The sequence below is a fragment of the Aspergillus affinis genome, assembly GCF_023601865.1.
Source record: "Aspergillus affinis strain CMG 70 chromosome Unknown NODE_21_length_366722_cov_90_171905, whole genome shotgun sequence".
Taxonomy (NCBI): Eukaryota; Fungi; Ascomycota; class Eurotiomycetes; order Eurotiales; family Aspergillaceae; genus Aspergillus; species Aspergillus affinis.
Window position 1 is genome coordinate 105,488 of NW_026515802.1, and position 19,153 is coordinate 124,640.

Sequence of the window (19,153 nt, forward strand, 5' to 3'; positions counted from 1 at the left end):
CATTCATGACAAGAAAGGCGAAGCGCAGAGGAGAACTGATCAGATGAGGCAGTGTTGGAGACTCTCGTGAAGATCGGCCGCCATCCCACCCGTCGCCTCCAAGTCGTCCTTCGGCATCGAAAATCGAAATTCAATCGTACATGCGCCGTACAGACGGGAAAACTGCGCCAAGCTCTTGTGCCTTTTTGGCCCTTTGCGCTGTAAAAGATCACATCACCAACGGCGAGATTCGTAGTTCAACTGTGCCGGAGGGACGATCTCCTCTCCATTCTGACTTCATTCAACCACCGTGAGAGTCGTCGGCCCCTTAATCTCATAACCTAAGGGAAATTGAAGGGTGACGACGGACGACGAGCCATGCCCAACGGCAGAGAAGCGGTCAGCGAGCGAAAGATTCGGTGACAGGCGAGCAGCAGAAAAGCGAGCGGGGACCGGGCGACGGAGGTTGGATGAACCAAAGACTTGCGGGCGGCTTGCGTCTTGGTCTCTTGGTCAAGCTTCCTGCGACTCAGGGATGCCCCCACTCGCACGTCGCCTGCTGGGAGGTCCTGATTTTATTTCCATTGGCCCTCGTCGTGGGTCCTGGGTCGTCCCTTTTTCTCTTTTCCTCCTGCATTCCAGCAATCAGGATCGATTTGGACGTCCGCCAGTCATGATCCGATCCTGCGAGAAAGACCGCTAGGCGCCCTGGGATGAGGTTTCCGAATTACAGACTACAGAACTGAGGAGAGAGCATCGATACGAACGACGTCTGCGATTTCCCTTTCGAGATTAAGGCGCTTTGTCAAAGGATTCTCTTCCCTTCCCTCTGGACGGAGCACTGTTCGGCGTCCGCATCGTGACAACAGCATGACCGGCAGACACGACAAGCAGAAACAGACCGACAGATTCAGATTGACAGATTGACACTGATCTCTCTCTCATCTTTCTCACACACGGACCAACAATGGAGCAGGAAGGATTTACGGATTGACCCCCAGTTGTTCGCTTTAGGCTCCGATCCTTTCCCCCCTCCCCTCCTCTCCCCCATGCCCGAACTATACAAGCACCACATAAGCGGATTGTTTGGCGTTTGGAAATATCATCCGACCCATAAGTTTAATTGCTCGGTCTATTGTTGCATCCTACCGGCTATATGGCTACACGGTCATGGATACTGGACACATACAGGGTTTACGGTATGGCATCAACAAGACCCGACATGGGGAGGGGGCCAGAGAACTCGTGGACATTGCCGGCACCGCTTATCCTCCGTCGCAGCTCGCCCGGGGCTTGCAGCATCGTGGTCATCCCACTAGTCACCGGGCGACCCGATGGAGAAAAGGACGTATTCGGCGGACAGGAAGTTGCCAACACCTTGGGGAACACTCCCACCCCAGCCGTTTCCTTCTGCATCAAACCATCCAGCGGCCAGCATCCACCGGTGGAGAGGTTGTGTGAATTGTCATGATGCGGAGCACCGGGTAAAGCCTGCGCTGCGGGGGTAAGAGAGTCAGAAGATGATTGCTGTTTCGCCAGTGAGTCGGAGTTGTCGTGAGTAATGACGATGACTCCGAACATTTAAGTGGTTAGTGTAGTTAGTGAATGGAGGCACTGGGATAAAAAATAGAAACAGGCATTAATTATGAAGCACTACTCCGAAATAAGTCCAATCGAGCCCATGCTTTGATAAGCAGGGCTCGGATGAATCTGACGCCAGTCACAATTAAGGCCGAGGTCGGCCAAGGGCGTTTCGCCGTCTCTCTCAGTATGAGGGATTTAATGAATGGCACACGCAGCACGGGAACACTCGTGGAGAAGTCAACTTCGATGCTAAACAGCTAAACCCACTGCACGTCGGCCCTAATCCGGTAAGCCTGAGGCATTCGGCCCTCGTTTCTCGTTGCCTTTGACAGCTGCATTCCGAAGTCTTGGATGTTGGAACCTGGAACCTTTTTTCGTCGTGATTGCCAAATCGCCGCTACCTGGAACGGATTCACAGACGAGCTACTAGCTTCCTCGAACACTAACTAATTACCCACTAGGCTGGCTGCGGTTAAATGCGAGTCCCGTCCTGACAGCTGCACCGTGCCTTTTCGGCCTTCTCCATAATAATTAATATTCATAACCGATGGCGAGCAGAGCCAGTTTCCAAATCCCTCTCTCCTGTCGTCCATTGTCCACGGGAGCACAAAGTACTGGATCGTGGTCATTATAAGATGCAGGAGATAAAACACCACGGGATACTACAACAGTCGGTATCATCTCTGCGTTACACCCAGGATGATCGTGAAATACGCCATCTTGTAATGCAGGTAAGGGTAGGTAAGCAGGTATGGAAAGACAGGACCTGACAGAAAGATCGAGACTCGTTCGTTATCATTCATTCCAGTCGGCCGCCGTGTAACCTGGCAAATTCGCACATGGAGCCTCGCTCCCTTGCGTGGGCCAGAACTCGTGAGGGGCGAGCAGAGAAGAGAAGATGAGATGAGGGGGGCAACATATTTCCAGAACATTTGTGCCCCTTGATTCGGCCCGATTTTTGCACCTACAATCCTTCCTACCATACCTGTCAGTGTCAAAAACCGAGGTAGCATGTCTGAGCAATGCCAAGCGAAGGGCCAATAATGCGCGAGTCGTGAATAGCATCACCGGCATCCTGTTCTGAACTATGGCTATCTCTAGTACCCTCTCCCGTCGCACTGGCACATCGTGGACCGCATGATCGTCATCGTCCAAGACCCCCTGGGGAAACACGGCAGATTCTCCTGAATATATTGATCACCGGCCAGACCCCTCCTCTCCTCTGATCCCCCCTTGAAGCTAATAAAGACAGCCAAGAATCTCCGCCAAGAGTCGCCAAGGCCCGTCCAATATGTATGCTGTACGGAGTACGCCTCCTCCATAGTCCATGCATCGATCGATCTGAGGGAGAATGGGGAAAAAGAAAAAAAAAACAATAACCCTTTTTCTCGCTGGCCCTCCCCCTTGCTTCCTCTCAACACTTAGGAGGACCATTCCACAACAGCGCTTGGCAACGTCCCCTATGACCATGTAATATGTGACTATGTGGACGGTAGGGAGTTACCTACCTACACACTTTACCAGACCACTCCTCCCGTACAACGGGGAATACCGCCAAGAAACCCCCCCCTTCCCCTAAAAGCAGGCGCGCAGAAAAAGTCGCCGTGAGTCTATTGAGTCTGCCAAGTCTGGGTCTGTGGAAAGTCGTGACGCTCAAGAGTTGTCGGGGCGCGAGATTGTCCGGTTCCCGATTCGCGCTTCCGCTCTCTCCTCTTAGTTTACTTCCCCTTGCGGCGTTCACTTTTACACTTTCGCAAATACTACTACGCTTCAAGACCGGTCCCATGGCCCAAGTCGAGTTGAGTTGAGTTGAGTTGCTCATGCCAAGTCCGCCAAGATCGCTTGTGAAATTCCTGTCTCTCTCCCTCACTTTTTTGCCCCCCCTCGATTTTGTTTCCTCCCTATTCCACCCGGGCCCAGCCCAGCCCAGCCTAGTCCTCCCTCCCTCCCTCCCTGCCCCTTCCTTACGACGAAAACGAAAAACAAAAATGGCCATTTGACTCCGAACTAGAATGTGTCTGCTTCCATGGTAGTAGTGGTAGATCATCGTCGATCATATGCTGGATGAGTGCATATACTGATCTTGGCGATCGAAGCAAACCAGGAGAAATCAGTGCCGACACTGCCTCTACTGTCTATTGAGTTGGAGGGAGGCGGAGGCAGACGCAGAGGCAGCGCAGCGCAGCGGCGACCTGGTATTCCGGGATCCTACAGCGTGGCAGCGGCGAGTATACTGGACAGCGATAAGAAAGGGTTGAATCGATGAGGTAACATTGATTTTTGATGGAAATTGTTCCGCGGGAGTCTATCACTTTCCTGCGAAGACTAACTAGGTAAGTTAGTAGTAGACATTATTATTATTGAGTAAAGTAATAGTAGATACTACGGTGTTTGTACGGTGAGCTTCGTATAGAAAGTCAATTCTACGAACAAGCTACTCCTACAGGACATACATTCATCACGGGCGCTCCGTCCGTTCGTGTCGCCTTCGTACGAAATGAGAGGCAAACGCAAAAGCGAAGGCAAAGGCAAGGCAACGGCAACGGCAACAGCCTATGAGTAAGAAAATGAAAAGCAAGCTAGAAGATATCTCGGACTTCTTCATCTTATAGAAACCTCCCCATTTCCGAATTTCCTACTTACAGTAATCAAATCAAGTCTGACTCTAACCAGTCAATTTCTTCAACCTGTCAGGCTACTACGATCTTACATGATAAGTTTCATTCGAGAACAACTTACTAAATCAATCATCTAAGAAATTAACTAATTACTTACCTAAATTCGCCACCAAGATGATAAGAAATTATGTAACCCTCGCTGACCCTTCTGAATCGGGGATCCCGAGGATGGTCCTGGTCACGGTACCTCGACACCTACTTACCTTTCTACAAAGGAAATGCAAAACCCCATGACCAGCTTTCTAACTTCCCTACTAAGTAACTAGTAATCTAGTTTCTTTATGTAAGTATGTACGGACTACCTAACTACAGTATAGCATAAACCGACCTACCTACTTTACCCAGCATAACCTAACCCACCTGCCTACATAAGAATATACTTTCGGAACATGTCCATCTTCTACCAACAAGATCTCTCATCGCCCATACATCAAGACTCACTAACTGATGCACCCTGAGGCAACGAGAACACATGAACAGGCTGAGCGATCGATACTGTAACCGTGCAGTAGGTTCCCCGCACTTATGATAACTACCCCGTAATGATTTGATATATTTTAGATGCGTGATTATGAGAGAGAGTTATCTCATCTTGCACATAAACAATCAAGTAACTAACTAGGTATATGGAGACCATGGACATCATATCCCGCAACGAAAGACACCAAAATTCAAACACCTTCCAACCGTCAACCGACCCGATGACCGAACCCGGCGCCCGTAGCCTATAGTTGGAGACACATATACCCTCCACTCCATTGTCTATTTCTGTTCGAGCTCGAGTCCAAGTTCTTATTCAAAGTACGGAGTACACTTTGGGAAATTTCTTTTGTTTGTTTGCTTTTCTTTTCCGTTTCTTTCTTCCGTCCAATCTGGGCTCGTAGTCGGTTGACTATCCCCCACACTTGATCATAATCATCCTACTGTATAATCGAAAGATATACACGGGAAAATGGTCCGACGTCATACCACAGATAACCAGATTAAACAAGTGACTGGCTGACGACAAAGATGAGGTTATTTGATTGTTTACTTCATAGATAGAGCCATGCGTACGTACACAGAGATGGAGATCATAGTATCCGTACCCTGAAAATACTCCGTAGTAAGGTATCTATCTCAATTGGGTAATTTATTTGGTGTGTTGTACAACTACATTACTGAATGGGGTCCGGTTGATGTCATAAATTGCCATGACAATCCAGCCCGCCTCTGTTATTATTCTCATCATTCGTTATATTATTCTTGTTATTAATGATATCAACCTTAGCATCATCATCATAATCGCTATAGATAGAACACTTACCTAACTACTCCGTACTTAGTTACGGAGTACACAGGATTAGTTATCCACGAATAATTTAGTTAGTTAGTTCGTAACGCAAACCGCGCAAACACCAACCAAGTCATTATTCAATGACAGAATGACGTCACTTAGCCGCCTGAGCCTCTGCCTCGCCCCTCGGGACCGCGTGGTGGCGATGATCTTTCTATTCTCTTACTCACTTTACTTCATACGGTGTACTTCGTACGGGCCGGTTTATTCTCTAACGTGGATGGATCCTTCGGGTTAGGTTGTTTGCTTTTTTCTCTTTTTTTTTTTTGACTTTTTCTAAGACTGGATTGGGTGGCTGGGGACAGGGCTGAGGCTTTTTTGTCCCCCAGTTTTAGTTACGGGGTATGACTAAATGGGAGTGGGTGGGCTGGGTATATTCTATCCTGAGCTTGGCTGTGACTAATCCATGGTGTAAACTAGCTAGCTATGATATAACGGTTTGGGTGTTTTACAGTAGGTAGTTAGTTAGATAGGTGGATGTGTCGTTCATGTTTACACTGTGGTTGGTTACAGGTAACTGGATATTCGTCCTGAGTACAGAGTGTATGACAGTAGGTAACTATGACTAGTTACTACATGTACTTGGATTAACTTAGTTATGAGTAACTAGATTGGACTTGGCTATCTATCATTGGTAGTCACTGCTCAGTAAATATGTATATGCCTAGAAAAATTAGGTATCCGCGATATCTAAATATATTCATTCATCATCATCATCATCAACAGTAAGTGTCCCTAGTCCTAGTTACACCTACAGAGTATGCCAAACTCCAGGCAGAAACGAAAAACTAAAATAGAAAGCCACAAGAACAGTTACAGTAGTTAGACATACACTTTGAAAGGATACCCCCGAACCCGTCCCTGTCCTCACTCATCCACATTGCTTATTTCACCTCACCCTACAGTAATCCTCAGGATCGTCCTCGGGGTCGGTCTCGGCCTGGCAATCTCGCACGGCGCGCCGTGGAACAGATTGCGTAGCCATCAAACAATCAGCCTTCAGCCTTCAGCCCTCAGCCCTCAGCCATCTATGTATGCTTTGTCGGCCATGCCAATATCAATACCCCGGAGAATACAAGCCGGTAAGATCACAAGAGTGGTACCTAGGTACATTACTGTAAGATCTCCCCAGAGTTTGTGCAAGATGACGCAGGATAAGAGATGAGATGTTTTTCTTTGCTTTTTCCTGGGGTTTGGCGCCGGGATAGAAAATACTTACTTACCTGCGTACACAGTAGATACTGAGTAGGTAGGCAGGGACAACTCAGCTACGGTTGGTGCAGCGACTCAGAACAAAGGGAAAGTGATTGATTGACGCACAGCACAAGAGAGGACGCTAAAGAAAGAGATGTTTTATGTTTGAAACAGACAACCATTTAACCGCCCGGTTCCACTTCTCGGACTCGGGTCGGTGCTGGTTGGTTTGGTATTATGGATAATAGAAAATAGACAAAGAAAAAGATGAGGTGGAAGTGAGGGCAGGAAAAGAAAAAGAAAACAAACGCCTCTCCCAATCATCCAATCCAACAATGCTTAATGCCCGATGCCAATAACACCAATGATCCTCAAACTCCGAAATCCGTAGACAAACAATTCGTCGCCTCGTAAGCACCCAATCCTATCCCGGACTGATGATCACCGCCGATGCTGCTGGCCACGTAGACTGGGCAAAGTAGACGCTCCGATCATCCGTCCATCCCGGCCGTGTATCTTGTTTCGACGCTGCTGTTTCGTTTTGCCTTCACGTTGCTCCACCATTGTACAATAAATGAAGTGGCCCATATGACTCGCTCCCGGGTCTGTACCACTGCGGCGCACTGCCTGGCAACATCTCGCGCGACGATCCGTCGTTGCAAATCGCGCCGTGCAAGATTACGTCGCCATGCCTACTGGAGCACTGTCGCGGCGCCGGCGCGTTTGCTGGCCGAGAGGAGGCGAGAGCAGAGGAAGGAAAGAACGCCGAGTGTGGAGTCATTGTCTAGGATGTGAGTTTTGGACGTGCTGGGATGGAGAAGGTTCGCTGTGAAGCAGTCAGTGAGACGTTTCATAATCGTAATAACGTTGCTTTTTCAGTCGCAACTCACCGAAATGTGCACTGCATCCTAATGCTCGAAGACGGGACTGCAAGGACAAGGGATTTCCACTATTCCAGGGCTCGGGGTCTTCGTGAAGTATGTACTCCGCGTACTCATCTACAATACTTTGGTAGATCTTACCATCTCCGAAGCTGGTGCTGATGTTGTCCAGCTGTAGGCCCTTAAGGTGTGCGAGAATGGATGCCCATTGCTTGAGCAGCAGAACAGGAGCATCACTCTCGCCCAAAATGTCCAAGTTTTCGCCTCGGAACCAATCTTGATTCACAACCTGTTCATATCCAAACTGCTGGCTGGCTTTTAGCTTCAGCCGCTGAATCTCTTTGCTCAAGTCATCCCAATTGACGAGCTCATCGTGAACCCATTTGCTAACCAAGCCCCAAAGAAGCGAAATAGTTTTCTCACGGTGGCCATTCACAATGTCTTCTGCTCGTACATTTCTCAGTAGCCCTCTCGAGCCTTCCAAGAAAGATAAAGCATTCAAGGCAACTTCAACATTGAATTTCTTGACCGCGCGGCTCAAGCAAGGGAACTTCAAGTTTTGAGAAAGGGGCCATGCACACTCTTCGGAATGAGCATTGCCCGAGCGCGGCGAAGGAACGAGAAGCAATTCCACAATCCTCGTCAATCTAACGCCATCTCTCAGATCAACGGCAAGGTTGCTTATTCTGTATTCGTACTCCTGGAGGGGACGCTGCTCGTAGGTCAGATGGCAGTCCAGATGATTCAACGCTTTGACGACATCCCCAGAGGAGGGCAGCAGAAAGCGACCCAAGCCTCGGATAACAGCAGAGGAAGACTTATAAGGCGATGACAAGAGAAAAAGACGAGGTGGTTTCTCCTCTGACTCTGTCGCCGCTTTGTCCAAGAGAATGATCAGCATGATGCTGCGGAAAACCGTTCGGTGATATGCTTTGCCGAGTAGTTTAGCATCAGATTCCTTCGTCTCTCGCTCCATGTCCTGGTTCTGGAGCAGAAAGCTATCCAAGAATCTTTCCACCTTCCGCTTCAGGATAGAATCTTCGGAGCCAGCTGTGCTTTTCTCCGTCTCCTTCGAGCTGGATACTCTTCTGCCCGTGATTGTTTCCAAGCCCACTCTCAGTACTCCAAGGTCATACGTTTTCACCCAAAAATCAAGGAATTTCCTTTTCATTCCAAGGTCTTGCTTGAGCCGGGTGTTTCGGGCAAGAACATCCTTTGGGATTCTCAAAGCACCGTACAATAAGGATGCCTGAACTCGTTTGTAAAGGCGCGCAAACGAGGGGTGTTGATAAAGCGCTAGGAAGCTATGTCGTTGAGCGAGAGGGTCACTGATAGTGGACTTCTCCATGGATTCGAAAAGCTCGTTGACCAGTTGCGTGATTACAATTTCCTGGTGCGAAAGCCAGTCGTCCTCGAATAGAGCTGGATTTTTGATTTCCTCCTTGATCAGCGGATATTCGCGATCTAGTTTCTTGCTGGTAACTCGCGCAGCCGTAGCCTTGGAAGTAGCAACGGGGCCTTTTGATCGCTTCAAAGAGCTGGACAGGGTTGATCCGGTGGACTCCGAGATTGGTCGTCTCGTCGTGTCCATCTTTGGCTTCACGTTATCTTTCAAGCCGGCCTTGACCGAAGATCTCTTGACATTGTTCATCGCTGTCTGGAGAGATCCGTTGACCGACTTAGCAGCCAATGGCTTGACTGCCTGTCTCGTGGGAGCGCGCTTCTGATTGTTCGCTGCTTGTTTATACGGTTTCGAAATGTCGAAGATGTCGCCAGACTCGGCCAGCGGAAACTCCTTTTCCTTGCCGTCAACCAGAAGTGTATCCGGAGGAATGTTCTCCTTTCCACCATTTTTCCCGACCACGTCTACATGGATGCGAGACTCCTGGCGAACTTTTGCGCTGGGCTGCAACGGAGCTTTGTGCGTGGAGGCGGCGAGCGACGATTTCGCTTGTTCTCTTCTTGCAACCCGCGGTTCGTTCGTATTCTCAGAGGACTGTTGCGGGCGGTAATCGGACTTGAGCGGACTGAACATGCCCATAAAAGAACTGGCCGCTGTGGGTTCATTCGGAGGGACATACACCGCATCACGATGGACATCCTTCACCTCACTGGCACGTGGCTGCTGAGAGACCCCATTGATCCTCATCAAGAGCTCCTTATTTTTATCCACATCGACCTTGCGAGGCTGAGTCCTCCCACCCATTTCCACTTGTGATCGTGTAGGCTTCGCAGGCGAATTGGCAGCGAGACTAATTTTAGGTCGGAATCGCTGAGCCGGCTGGGCCAGGAGTGAGGACTTTCGATTCGAAGGCGCAGCAATTGTTCCATTCTCCTTTCTTCGCTTGGTGATTAGCGGAGCGTGCTTCTCTTCGCCCTCGTCGTGGATAGCAAAGGACGATGACGACGAGGAAGAGCTGGTCTTGGTTCGTCGTCGGGGTTTGGCGCCAGTTAGGACAGGGGCACGGATTTCGGTGGTGAATTCAATATTTGCAGTGTCTTCGCAGGAATCGAGACTGTCTTCCCACATGCTATAGATCGAGTCGCTTCCCTCGCTGCTGCGGTTGACTTGGAAGGTCCCCAGCCTGGAGGGGCATGGGGTGGGTACATCTTCAAGAAGGCCGGACATGGTGGCGGAGGCGAATGAAGCTCAACCGGGCCATGCAGTATGATTTCAGAGTTAGCTATTCCAGGATGCAAGTCCCCTTATATGAGCATATCTAGCGTGCTGTGGTCATCCAGGCAGGAGAGCTGGGCTCTAGTTAAAGGATAAATCGAGGGATAGGCAGCCAAGAGCTAGGGACAACGCGGGGGACAAGAAGCGGTGATGAACGGGATAAGGGCGCAGTAGATAGCGTTTAAGGTGGTGGAAGGCTGAGTCGTAATTTTAAATTTGTTGATCTTCGATGACGAGGAGGAATGCTGGAGCTGCTAAAATACAAGTGGTTTAGGGGGGAAGAGTCGAGCCGGGGAGGTATGGAGACGCGATGTTGACGTTTGGTTGCCCCCGCAACGCGCCCCACGGCAGCTTCCTGGCTGGCAGAAGACTCACTGCCGGAATACACCTTTAAGTGCTCCGTACATACTTGGAAAATTCGAAATTATCTAAGAAATGTACCCTTCACCCTTGCTCGACATCCATTTTAGTGTTGTCTACTCCCTTTCGTTGTCACATATCGTTGATTTCTAAAATTGTAAACTCCAGCAATACTCATGTCTATACACCCACCCCTCGAAATTTGTCTTGAATCTTCTCCATGATCGCCTTTTCGTCCTTGTCAGCGACGGCGCTCTCGCTTTCGATAATTTGTTTCTTTTCAGGAGCTCGAACGTGGAAGTTGGCCTTGAAAGAGGCTGGATTCAACTGGTCACCCAACTTGCCGTCAACGGGGGAGATGTCATATGCCCAGAGCAAGCGTGCAGTCACGACATGCAAACTATTCCGTGCCAGATGATGTCCTGGACATAGGCGTCGCCCAAACCCAAACCCCGAAACAGGAAGTTCCGGATTTTCGAGATATCGATCAGGATTGAAATCTTGGGGCTTGTCAAAGATCGTCTCGTCCTCGTTCATCCCCAACTGATTGGCAATGACCGTGGATCCTGCAGGAATGGCGTAACCCATGTACTCGTCGTCCTGGATCGCAGCGTGAGGGACTCCGATGGGAGATATGGGCCGCCAGCGGAGAAGCTCCGAGACCAGCGCGCGAATGTACGACAGGCTCTCAATGTCGCTGAATGACGGTATTCTGTCTGCGCCGACGACCGAGTCAAGTTCCTCCTGGGCCTTTTTCATGACTTCCGGCTTGAGAATGCAGATCATGATCATGATTTCCAGGACCATCTTGGTGGTGTGGATGCCGGCTACGTAGAGCTCGCCGAGCGAGTAGCACACGTCGTCCCAGGGGAGCTCCTTGGCTTCGCTCCTCTGCAGAGCTTCGTGGCTCCAGTTCCAGCTGTCGCCCTGAAGAGCAATATTGGAGCATTCTGTATACACCTTTTTGGTCTTCTCGTGTAGCTCAGAGGCCTTCTCGCGCCACGTCAGAAGGAACCTCGGGAGCCAATCGAGAAAGGGGAAAAGATCGAGCAGCAGCATTCCATACGAAGCTTTCTGAAGCACAAACACGGCCATCTCGTTGATCTGGTGGAGCCGTTTGTGGTCACCATCATCACTTCCTCTCCCCTTCCCGTAGATGAGGGTAAACATGATGTCCGAGGTGTAGCGAAGAAAAGCCTCCGAGAAATCATGAGATGATAAGAATCCATAAAGCATTTGCTTGCTTTTGATGTCTTGCAGGTACTGATATGCATTTGATGCTTTCGCGCTGAGTAGGTTTGATGACAGCCGCCGGTGAAGCTTCCATTGTGGACCGTAGGGCATGAACGCGGACGCAAGTCCCTTATGTAGGTAGTTGTCCAAGAACTTGGACGGCGGACGCGAGCTGTATATGCTAGCTCTCTTCTCGAGGAGATCCTGAGCGGCTCGGCGAGTGCCTAGGACGATAAAGTTCTGGCCTGCCAGTCTAAAATGCACGACCGGTCCGAATTTGCGTGACCAGATTTGAAATGTCCTCGCGATGTCATTAACTGGCATCGGGCCGGACAGAAGACTGGGGCCCGGTGGCAGCGGTAATCGCGATCTGCGTGGAGTCAGCCATCCGCATAGATGTAGACCCAGCAGCAAGGCGACTGCCAGGGAGATGATCGCGATCGGATTCATTGGAGTCCTAAAATTCCGCAGAGACCGGAAGATTGGGATTTTCCAGATAGTTCGCGGGGGAGAATTTTGGAATTGTCTTTTTGGGGGCAGAAACCGGGTTTCGTGCGAGGAGATGGGAAGTCTAAAGCTGCGATCTTCACCAGCCCCGCTTATATACACCTCCTCACTGAGGCTTCAGGCCGCTAGTCAGTATCATGCAAGACCACGTCAAGATGCATGCGATCCAACGCTCTGGCCGATCTACAGCCATTGTTATCTTTCACGGCGCCTATGGCCCTATGCCCTGCATATGGAATAGATCGATTGTTCTTTAATGGAGATCTATGAGACCGCGCTTATATCGTGGATGTAGCAACGAGGCTTATGCTGCTGACAATCATAAGCTATCGGAGAAATTCCCTTTGAGAATTTAAGAATCGAGGCTTAAGAGCACTCGGAAAAAGAACCCTACCGAGTCCTATTAATCCTGTGTCAGCTAGAAGTACACATAAGTGCAGACGAAGGAAGATAAAGCATTTCGGATGTAGATCATGACGCCTCAATTTCCACACCTGGGAATTACTGTATCATCAAAGAATATGTATTACTGAACTTCCTCGTATGATGACTGCACGCATGACATCAGCAAATTTGAGAAACAAGGATAGCCCACATACGCAAATTGCGTGGTGCATGTTGCCATCCGCCCTCCATGCGTCGCCCGTAGGACGAGGGCCAGAGCAAGAGCCAATTTAGCGCTCGGATCATGACCGGCGATAGATTGTAATGGCACGCTACCAGCATCTTCCTCCGTGCGACATCCAACGGTCTGTAGTTGTGTCCGAAGGCTCCAATCGGAGGACGGTAGACTCATCACGGAGTTATGCCTGCCAGGGTTCCTCCGCGTCAAGGTGAAACGGCCAGGTGCCTCCGGAGCAAATGACCGAAGGGGAAAGGAGAATATTATTAATCGGGGCAAGTTTTTGGATAATTTAGCGTTTTTGGATCCCTCGGTCTGCCCCGCTAGGAGGTGTTCATGGAAGTACAGTACTTCATCATCGGACTCGTTCGCGCATGGCGACACGAAATCTAGGCAGCGAGATATATGAATTATGCAGTCGGGCAGAAGGGGAGAGACTCTTACCCTTTGGTTGTGCATTATTTATTTCGAGCATCCGCACAGTTCCTGGAAATGACAGGAGAAAAAGGCACCGACCAAGCGGGTTTGTCACTAACGCCGTAGTTCCAGACTAAAGGAAGGAGTGGGCCTGCCTTAGTGCTGCCTGGAAGCCTTGGGATCCTCGTGATTTGCCCTCCCCTTCACTCTTCCGGGCGTAAAGAGAACCTCCTTTCCCCAGACAACTTGAATGAACGGATCTTCAACGTGGCCCTCTCTCTCTCTAAGCTATTTTTGTCCGTCGCAATTTCCATCTATCTGCCAGGGGGTGAAACTCTTTCCTCTCCCTAAGATTCAATGGTCAATCATATTCTCACCTACCATTTCATGCAACCTCGTTTCAGCCCTTTCATTTCGTGCTGATTGCTCCGAATAACCGCGCTGACCGGCCTGCGCCAAATTCCGATCTTCCTTCCCATTTTGTTGGATCCTGCGGAGATGGTTCTCGTTAATTGATCTCCGCCACCCTGCTCCCATTGACCCATTTCACAATTGACCTGAACCCCCGGCGACCCGGCGATCGACCTCTCTTGTCCTGGCTAACGCTATCGCTCCCCTCTGACCCCTCTATTGTGTGTACGAGCGTTGCGGAATGTGTACTGGCCATGGAATCTCTCGTCTATGAAGATTCGCCGCTGGCAGAGTACCTTCAGGGTGAGTTGCGACTAGTTCCGATCGCCACCGGAATAATGAAGACTGACCATGCTATCGTGCATTCAGGGGAAGGCGAACTTGACCCGAACTGGCCTGTTCAGGAACCCGAGAGCTCCAACGATGTTTCCGACTCGACCGCAGCAGACTTCGCCCCCCGAGGAACGTCGAAGTTCCAGAGTCGGATTCGCAATAAACTCCCTAAACCCTTGGATTTGAAGGTATCACAGCAGAGAGCGGCCCTGGGGAGGATTTATGACACTTGCACGGTATGGCCTCGCCGGTACATTGTGACTGCTATCAGCAGCAGGCTGACGACTCACCTTTTCCGCCCGCAGTCCGCTTTGAACGCACGTATTGCACGGAGCGACAACGAGAGCTTTCTGGAACAATTCGGCTACGTTATCGTTGCGTCCCAGCTGTTGAACGAACACAGCGCCCCTTCCTATACGTCAGCATCCGACGTGCTGTCAACTTCACAGCCCGCAGACCTTCCCTCGCTTTCCACAACATTCGGACTACAAGGGGCGGTTGTAACTGCCTCGACTTCGTTCTCGATCGCTTGGTTGTTACATTGGAGTCGATCTCGAACCGGAACTGGCATCAATCCTCGCAAAGTGGGTGTACTTCTAATACTGGTACCGGTGATTGGGGTTTTTTTCTACGCCTTCGCAAAACGACAGTGGCTCAAATATCTGCGACACCAAGCCGTGGAAGCGGCCGCGTCGTTCATCAGCAATGCTCAGGGTTTCGATTCTGCCGCGTCTGCATCGGTTGTCTTCATTCAGGAGGTTGAGCTGGTCTCAAGAGGCTACCGAATGTGGGTTCACCCCGGTTTGATTCGTGCTTGGGGGATATTTTACGAATACTAACGTCTATCTAGAAGCACGCCCATGCCTCCTGTCAGTCGCCTTGAAGACCAGGCACAAACGCGACGGTGCCTGCGCCTGCGTCGGACCGTTTCCGAGAGTTTCTTTTCCATGCTGGGTCGGTACATTCGGGCGCAGCGCATTCTGCAGCCGCTCACAGACGACGCCAATTTGGCCAAATACTACGACATCTACGATATCACCGAGGAAGAGCTCATCGAAGCCGAATCAACGTTTAACGAGCGTGTGACCGATGATCAATATTCTCTGCGTTATCTCCGCACGCTGTTCGGGAGACTATACATTGTCAGAAAGAGCATACTCTGCTGCCTGCTGGCTCTCGGCGCCGACGGCGGCGGATCGGATATCGCAAGATGGAGTACTGCCGTTGAACAAATGCGCGACTTGTCCGAAATCACCGGACATAATGTGCGCAAAATGAGCAACATCCTGAACGAGGACGACCGTGAGTGTCCATTCCCTTCACGCATCGCAAGACCTTACGTCTAATTCTCTTTCTGTAGGCGAAGCTATCCCCCCTTCACCTCTACCTACCGCTTCTCCGAATAAGGACGGCCTCCGTGCCCAATATCGGAAACTCAACTCTCTCTCACAAGGAATCCGGGCGCTCCATGCCAAAATGCACATCATCCGGGAACTCTCCAGCGCCAGTCTTGAGCGATCAGACGCTAGTGAATTCGAACCCACCCTTCTGTCGCAATACGAGTCGATCGGAGCGGACATCAAAAGCATCCTTCAGGAATGGGAGGCTGGAAAATCGGCTCTTGCCAACAACATGGCCAAGCAGTCGAGTGTGGATCGTCTTTCGCGACCACCGAGCAGTCTGTCTCCCATGCCCATGTCTCCGACGCCTAGCCTCGGCGGTGTGACGGCCGTGGAAGGTAGCCCCACAGACGCACTCAAAGCCTTGAACGGCGAGCGACCGGACTCCAGCCTTATTCAAAACATTGATGACGAGGAGATCTTCGAGGCCGTGGCTCTCCCGGCTCGTGCCAGCAAACGGATGTCCATGACGAGAGAGGAGCGCATCGCCCGTGTCAAAGAAGACCGAGCTAAACAAGCCGCCGCTAGAGACCGCGTTGACGCGAATACCCATATGTTAAAGGAGCTCGAGATGGTGATTAAACAGCGACCTAAGACCTCGCTCGCTTCAAAACGGGTTACAAGCATTTAGGCTTGTTTTTTCCCCCGGCAATTTTGATTGCCTTCCGTTCCTTCTTACCTTCCCTGTGTCTCTCTTCCAGGACACGCTTGTTCATATTTCCAGTATTCTTGTCTATATTGAACAGAACTGCATACGTGTTAATAAAACTCGGATGCAGGGTTGATACCCGATGTGCATAGATTGGCCTGGTGTCAGCGGCGTTTTTCCTCATTGTTTTTTTTTTTTTTTTTTTTTGGCTAACTTCATTTCTGCTTGAGTCTTCTTCGTTATCTTTAGTCTCTTGTATTCTTTCGTTCCTGCACTATAGCATGCAGAGTGTATATTTTGTTCTCTTTTGTCGTATCACATCCCTTCGTTGCCTTCTACTTCTCTTCTGTATTCTTTTCTTCTCAGTTCTCTGTGTGTCATTGGGGACTATGGTGTTAATATGCAAAGTACCGCTATCAAATTGGCTGCACCATTGGGAACAACCATGTATTTAACTATGAAATCGAAATCGATCTTGGATCTACCATCTGCCACCTGCCCGTGAATTGGTCCACAGGGGCACGCGCGAAGGCAGTCACGTGCTAGGCGCGGCTGCTGCTGCGGCTGCCTGAGGACGTGCACGGATCTAACCCCAAATGGTCATATCAGCCTAAGGCCAGACGCGAACCCGCGAGCGCGTTTCCCCACCACGCCTCAGGCGAACCCTCGTACGCGATTTCATTTCTCTTCCTTTATCCCCGTCATAACCATCCTTCTTCCCGTACTTCCAATTCCAACCTCCTCTCGACCTGTAAGTCTCTTAAGATCCCTTGACCACCCGACAGGACAGATCGACTAATTGCAACCGTCCTAGTTTCTTTCCAACTCCAGTTCCGCACCTTTCTTTTCTCCCTCCTTCACCGCACCACCACCTAGCACATCAAGAGTGAGTATTTCGAGAGTGATGAACGCCATAGGATTGCATTTTGACAGTTGAATCAGTGTTGGAAGCCCGCCTAGAACAAGCCTCTCTCCTGAAGAAGGTATGAGAACGCCAATCCCTATCACTCGTTCACAAGCACTCAAAACTAATCTTTAATCTCGATTTCTCTAGGTCGTCGATGCTATCAAGGACCTTGTGCAGGACTGCAACTTCGACTGCAATGACTCTGGAATCGCTCTCCAGGCCATGGACAACTCTCACGTTGCTCTGGTCTCTATGCTCCTGAAGGCCGAGGGTTTCTCCCCCTACCGATGCGACCGCAACATCGCTCTCGGTATCAACCTGGTTTCCCTGACCAAGGTTCTCCGGGCCGCCCAGAACGAGGATATCCTGACCCTGAAGGCGGACGACTCGCCCGATGCCGTGAACCTCATGTTCGAGAGTGCCGAAACCGACCGACTAAGCGAGTATGATATCAAGTTGATGGACATTGACCAGGAGCACCTGGCCATTCCCGAGACGGAGTACGCCGCTACGGTTGAGATGCCCTCGGCGGAGTTCCAGCGGATTTGCAGAGATTTGAACGCTCTGTCTGAGTCGGGTATGTTTTTTTCTCCCCCTGTCGATTGTAATCTTTCTCGGAGCAGACGCTCATCTCTCGTTTCTAGTTGTCATCGAGGCCACCAAGGAGGGCGTCAAGTTCTCCTGCCAGGGTGACATCGGCAGTGGTTCCGTTACCATCCGCCAGCACACCAACGTCGACAAGCCCGACCAGAACGTCTCCATCGCCCTCAGTGAACCCGTTGCCCTCACTTTCTCCCTCAAGTACCTTGTCAACTTCTGCAAGGCCACCAACCTGTCTGGCAAGGTTTCTCTTTGCCTGTCTCAGGAGGTGCCTCTGCTTGTGGAGTACGGGCTCAGCAGCGGTCACTTGCGATTCTACCTTGCTCCTAAGGTGCGTTTCCTCCCTTCCCATCATTCCTTCCGAATATGAAAACAATTGATGCTAATATTTGCTACAGATCGGCGACGAGGAGTAAATGGATTGAATCCAAATATAAAACTAAAAAACCCAATAAATTACGATGATGAAGGTGGGGAGCATAAGGAGGCCACGATTTCAATTTTTTTTTTTTTCATTTTTTCTTTCACATTTTTTTTTGTTCAAAATATCCCTTGAATGTTGCGCACCATACGATGTCCAAAGCCTACATATAATTTCCAAATTAGATATCAAGCGATCAACTTTACAACTACATTGGTTTAGGATGGAATTTGAGCAGTATTACCAGGTAATTGACTGATGTGAAGTCAAGGCAATTATTTGTAAAAAAAAGAATTCATATTCATAGAGACCTATACCAACATCCAACTTATCGATAGTCCACCAAGCAGCATAGTACTAACCAACTCTAGACACCAAGCCCCTCACTAAAATTAGTCAAGGACACACACAAAGTAGAACCCTTCTCAGTCCCAAAAACAGGAAGACACGACTGACCTTGAAGAAAAAAGAGTGAAGCACCACCCCAACCAGAATAATCGGAATCGAATGATACCACCCCCTCCCGCAAAAACAAGAGGGGGACAAGGTATGCCGCGTATTGCACTAAAGTGTCACACTGGCGCCGCCAGAAGCGCGCCGAGTTGCACACAATCTTCGCAACGACTCTCCCATGGGGTTTTTGACGCCCCGATGTTTCTGATGCCAATTGCAGATGCGTAAACAGGGTTCTTCGCATCAGGCCCTTGCGGGCAGTACCGGTCTGATTGTCATAGAGACTATGATGGTCAGGCGAGTCCAAGGTAGTGAAGATTCCTCCGAATTTCTCATTTGCAAGATCCTCTCGAACACTGTCATTGACGGTTCGAGAGGGACAAGGACAGCTAGGAGCTGTCGGACTTGTCGTGTGTAGCAAAGAAACGCAGCATTGGTTGGGATGGTGCTTGGAGAGAAGAAAAAAAGAAAAGGGAAGGGAAAGAGAAGGGGAAATATTATGGGGGGCGAA

General features: G+C 50.0%; 4 protein-coding genes across 4 annotated transcripts; 1 reads left to right on the forward strand and 3 right to left on the reverse strand.

Moving 5' to 3' along the window:
- Positions 1-1,173: 1,173 nt before the first annotated feature.
- On the reverse strand, positions 1,174-1,560 carry KD926_004556 (uncharacterized protein; the record flags this gene model as incomplete). The annotated part of the gene is made up of 1 exon (XM_053098010.1): positions 1,174-1,560. The coding sequence occupies one exon, from the start codon at positions 1,558-1,560 to the stop codon at positions 1,174-1,176; it is 387 nt and encodes a 128-aa protein (XP_052958034.1).
- A 5,903-nt stretch (positions 1,561-7,463) lies between these two features.
- On the reverse strand, positions 7,464-10,281 carry sha1 (putative calmodulin-binding protein Sha1; the record flags this gene model as incomplete). The annotated part of the gene is made up of 2 exons (XM_053098011.1): positions 7,464-7,597; positions 7,662-10,281. 2 exons carry the CDS (start codon positions 10,279-10,281, stop codon positions 7,464-7,466), a joined length of 2,754 nt encoding a protein of 917 aa, XP_052958035.1.
- A 588-nt stretch (positions 10,282-10,869) lies between these two features.
- KD926_004558 (cytochrome P450) lies at positions 10,870-13,225 on the reverse strand (the record flags this gene model as incomplete). The annotated part of the gene is made up of 2 exons (XM_053098012.1): positions 10,870-12,292; positions 13,029-13,225. The coding sequence occupies 2 exons, from the start codon at positions 13,223-13,225 to the stop codon at positions 10,870-10,872; spliced, it is 1,620 nt and encodes a 539-aa protein (XP_052958036.1).
- A 908-nt stretch (positions 13,226-14,133) lies between these two features.
- Positions 14,134-18,184, forward strand: KD926_004559 (proliferating cell nuclear antigen; the record flags this gene model as incomplete). The annotated part of the gene is made up of 9 exons (XM_053098013.1): positions 14,134-14,182; positions 14,249-14,999; positions 15,063-15,514; positions 15,573-16,186; positions 16,871-17,012; positions 17,204-17,244; positions 17,316-17,745; positions 17,813-18,099; positions 18,167-18,184. 9 exons carry the CDS (start codon positions 14,134-14,136, stop codon positions 18,182-18,184), a joined length of 2,784 nt encoding a protein of 927 aa, XP_052958037.1.
- Positions 18,185-19,153: the final 969 nt, after the last annotated feature.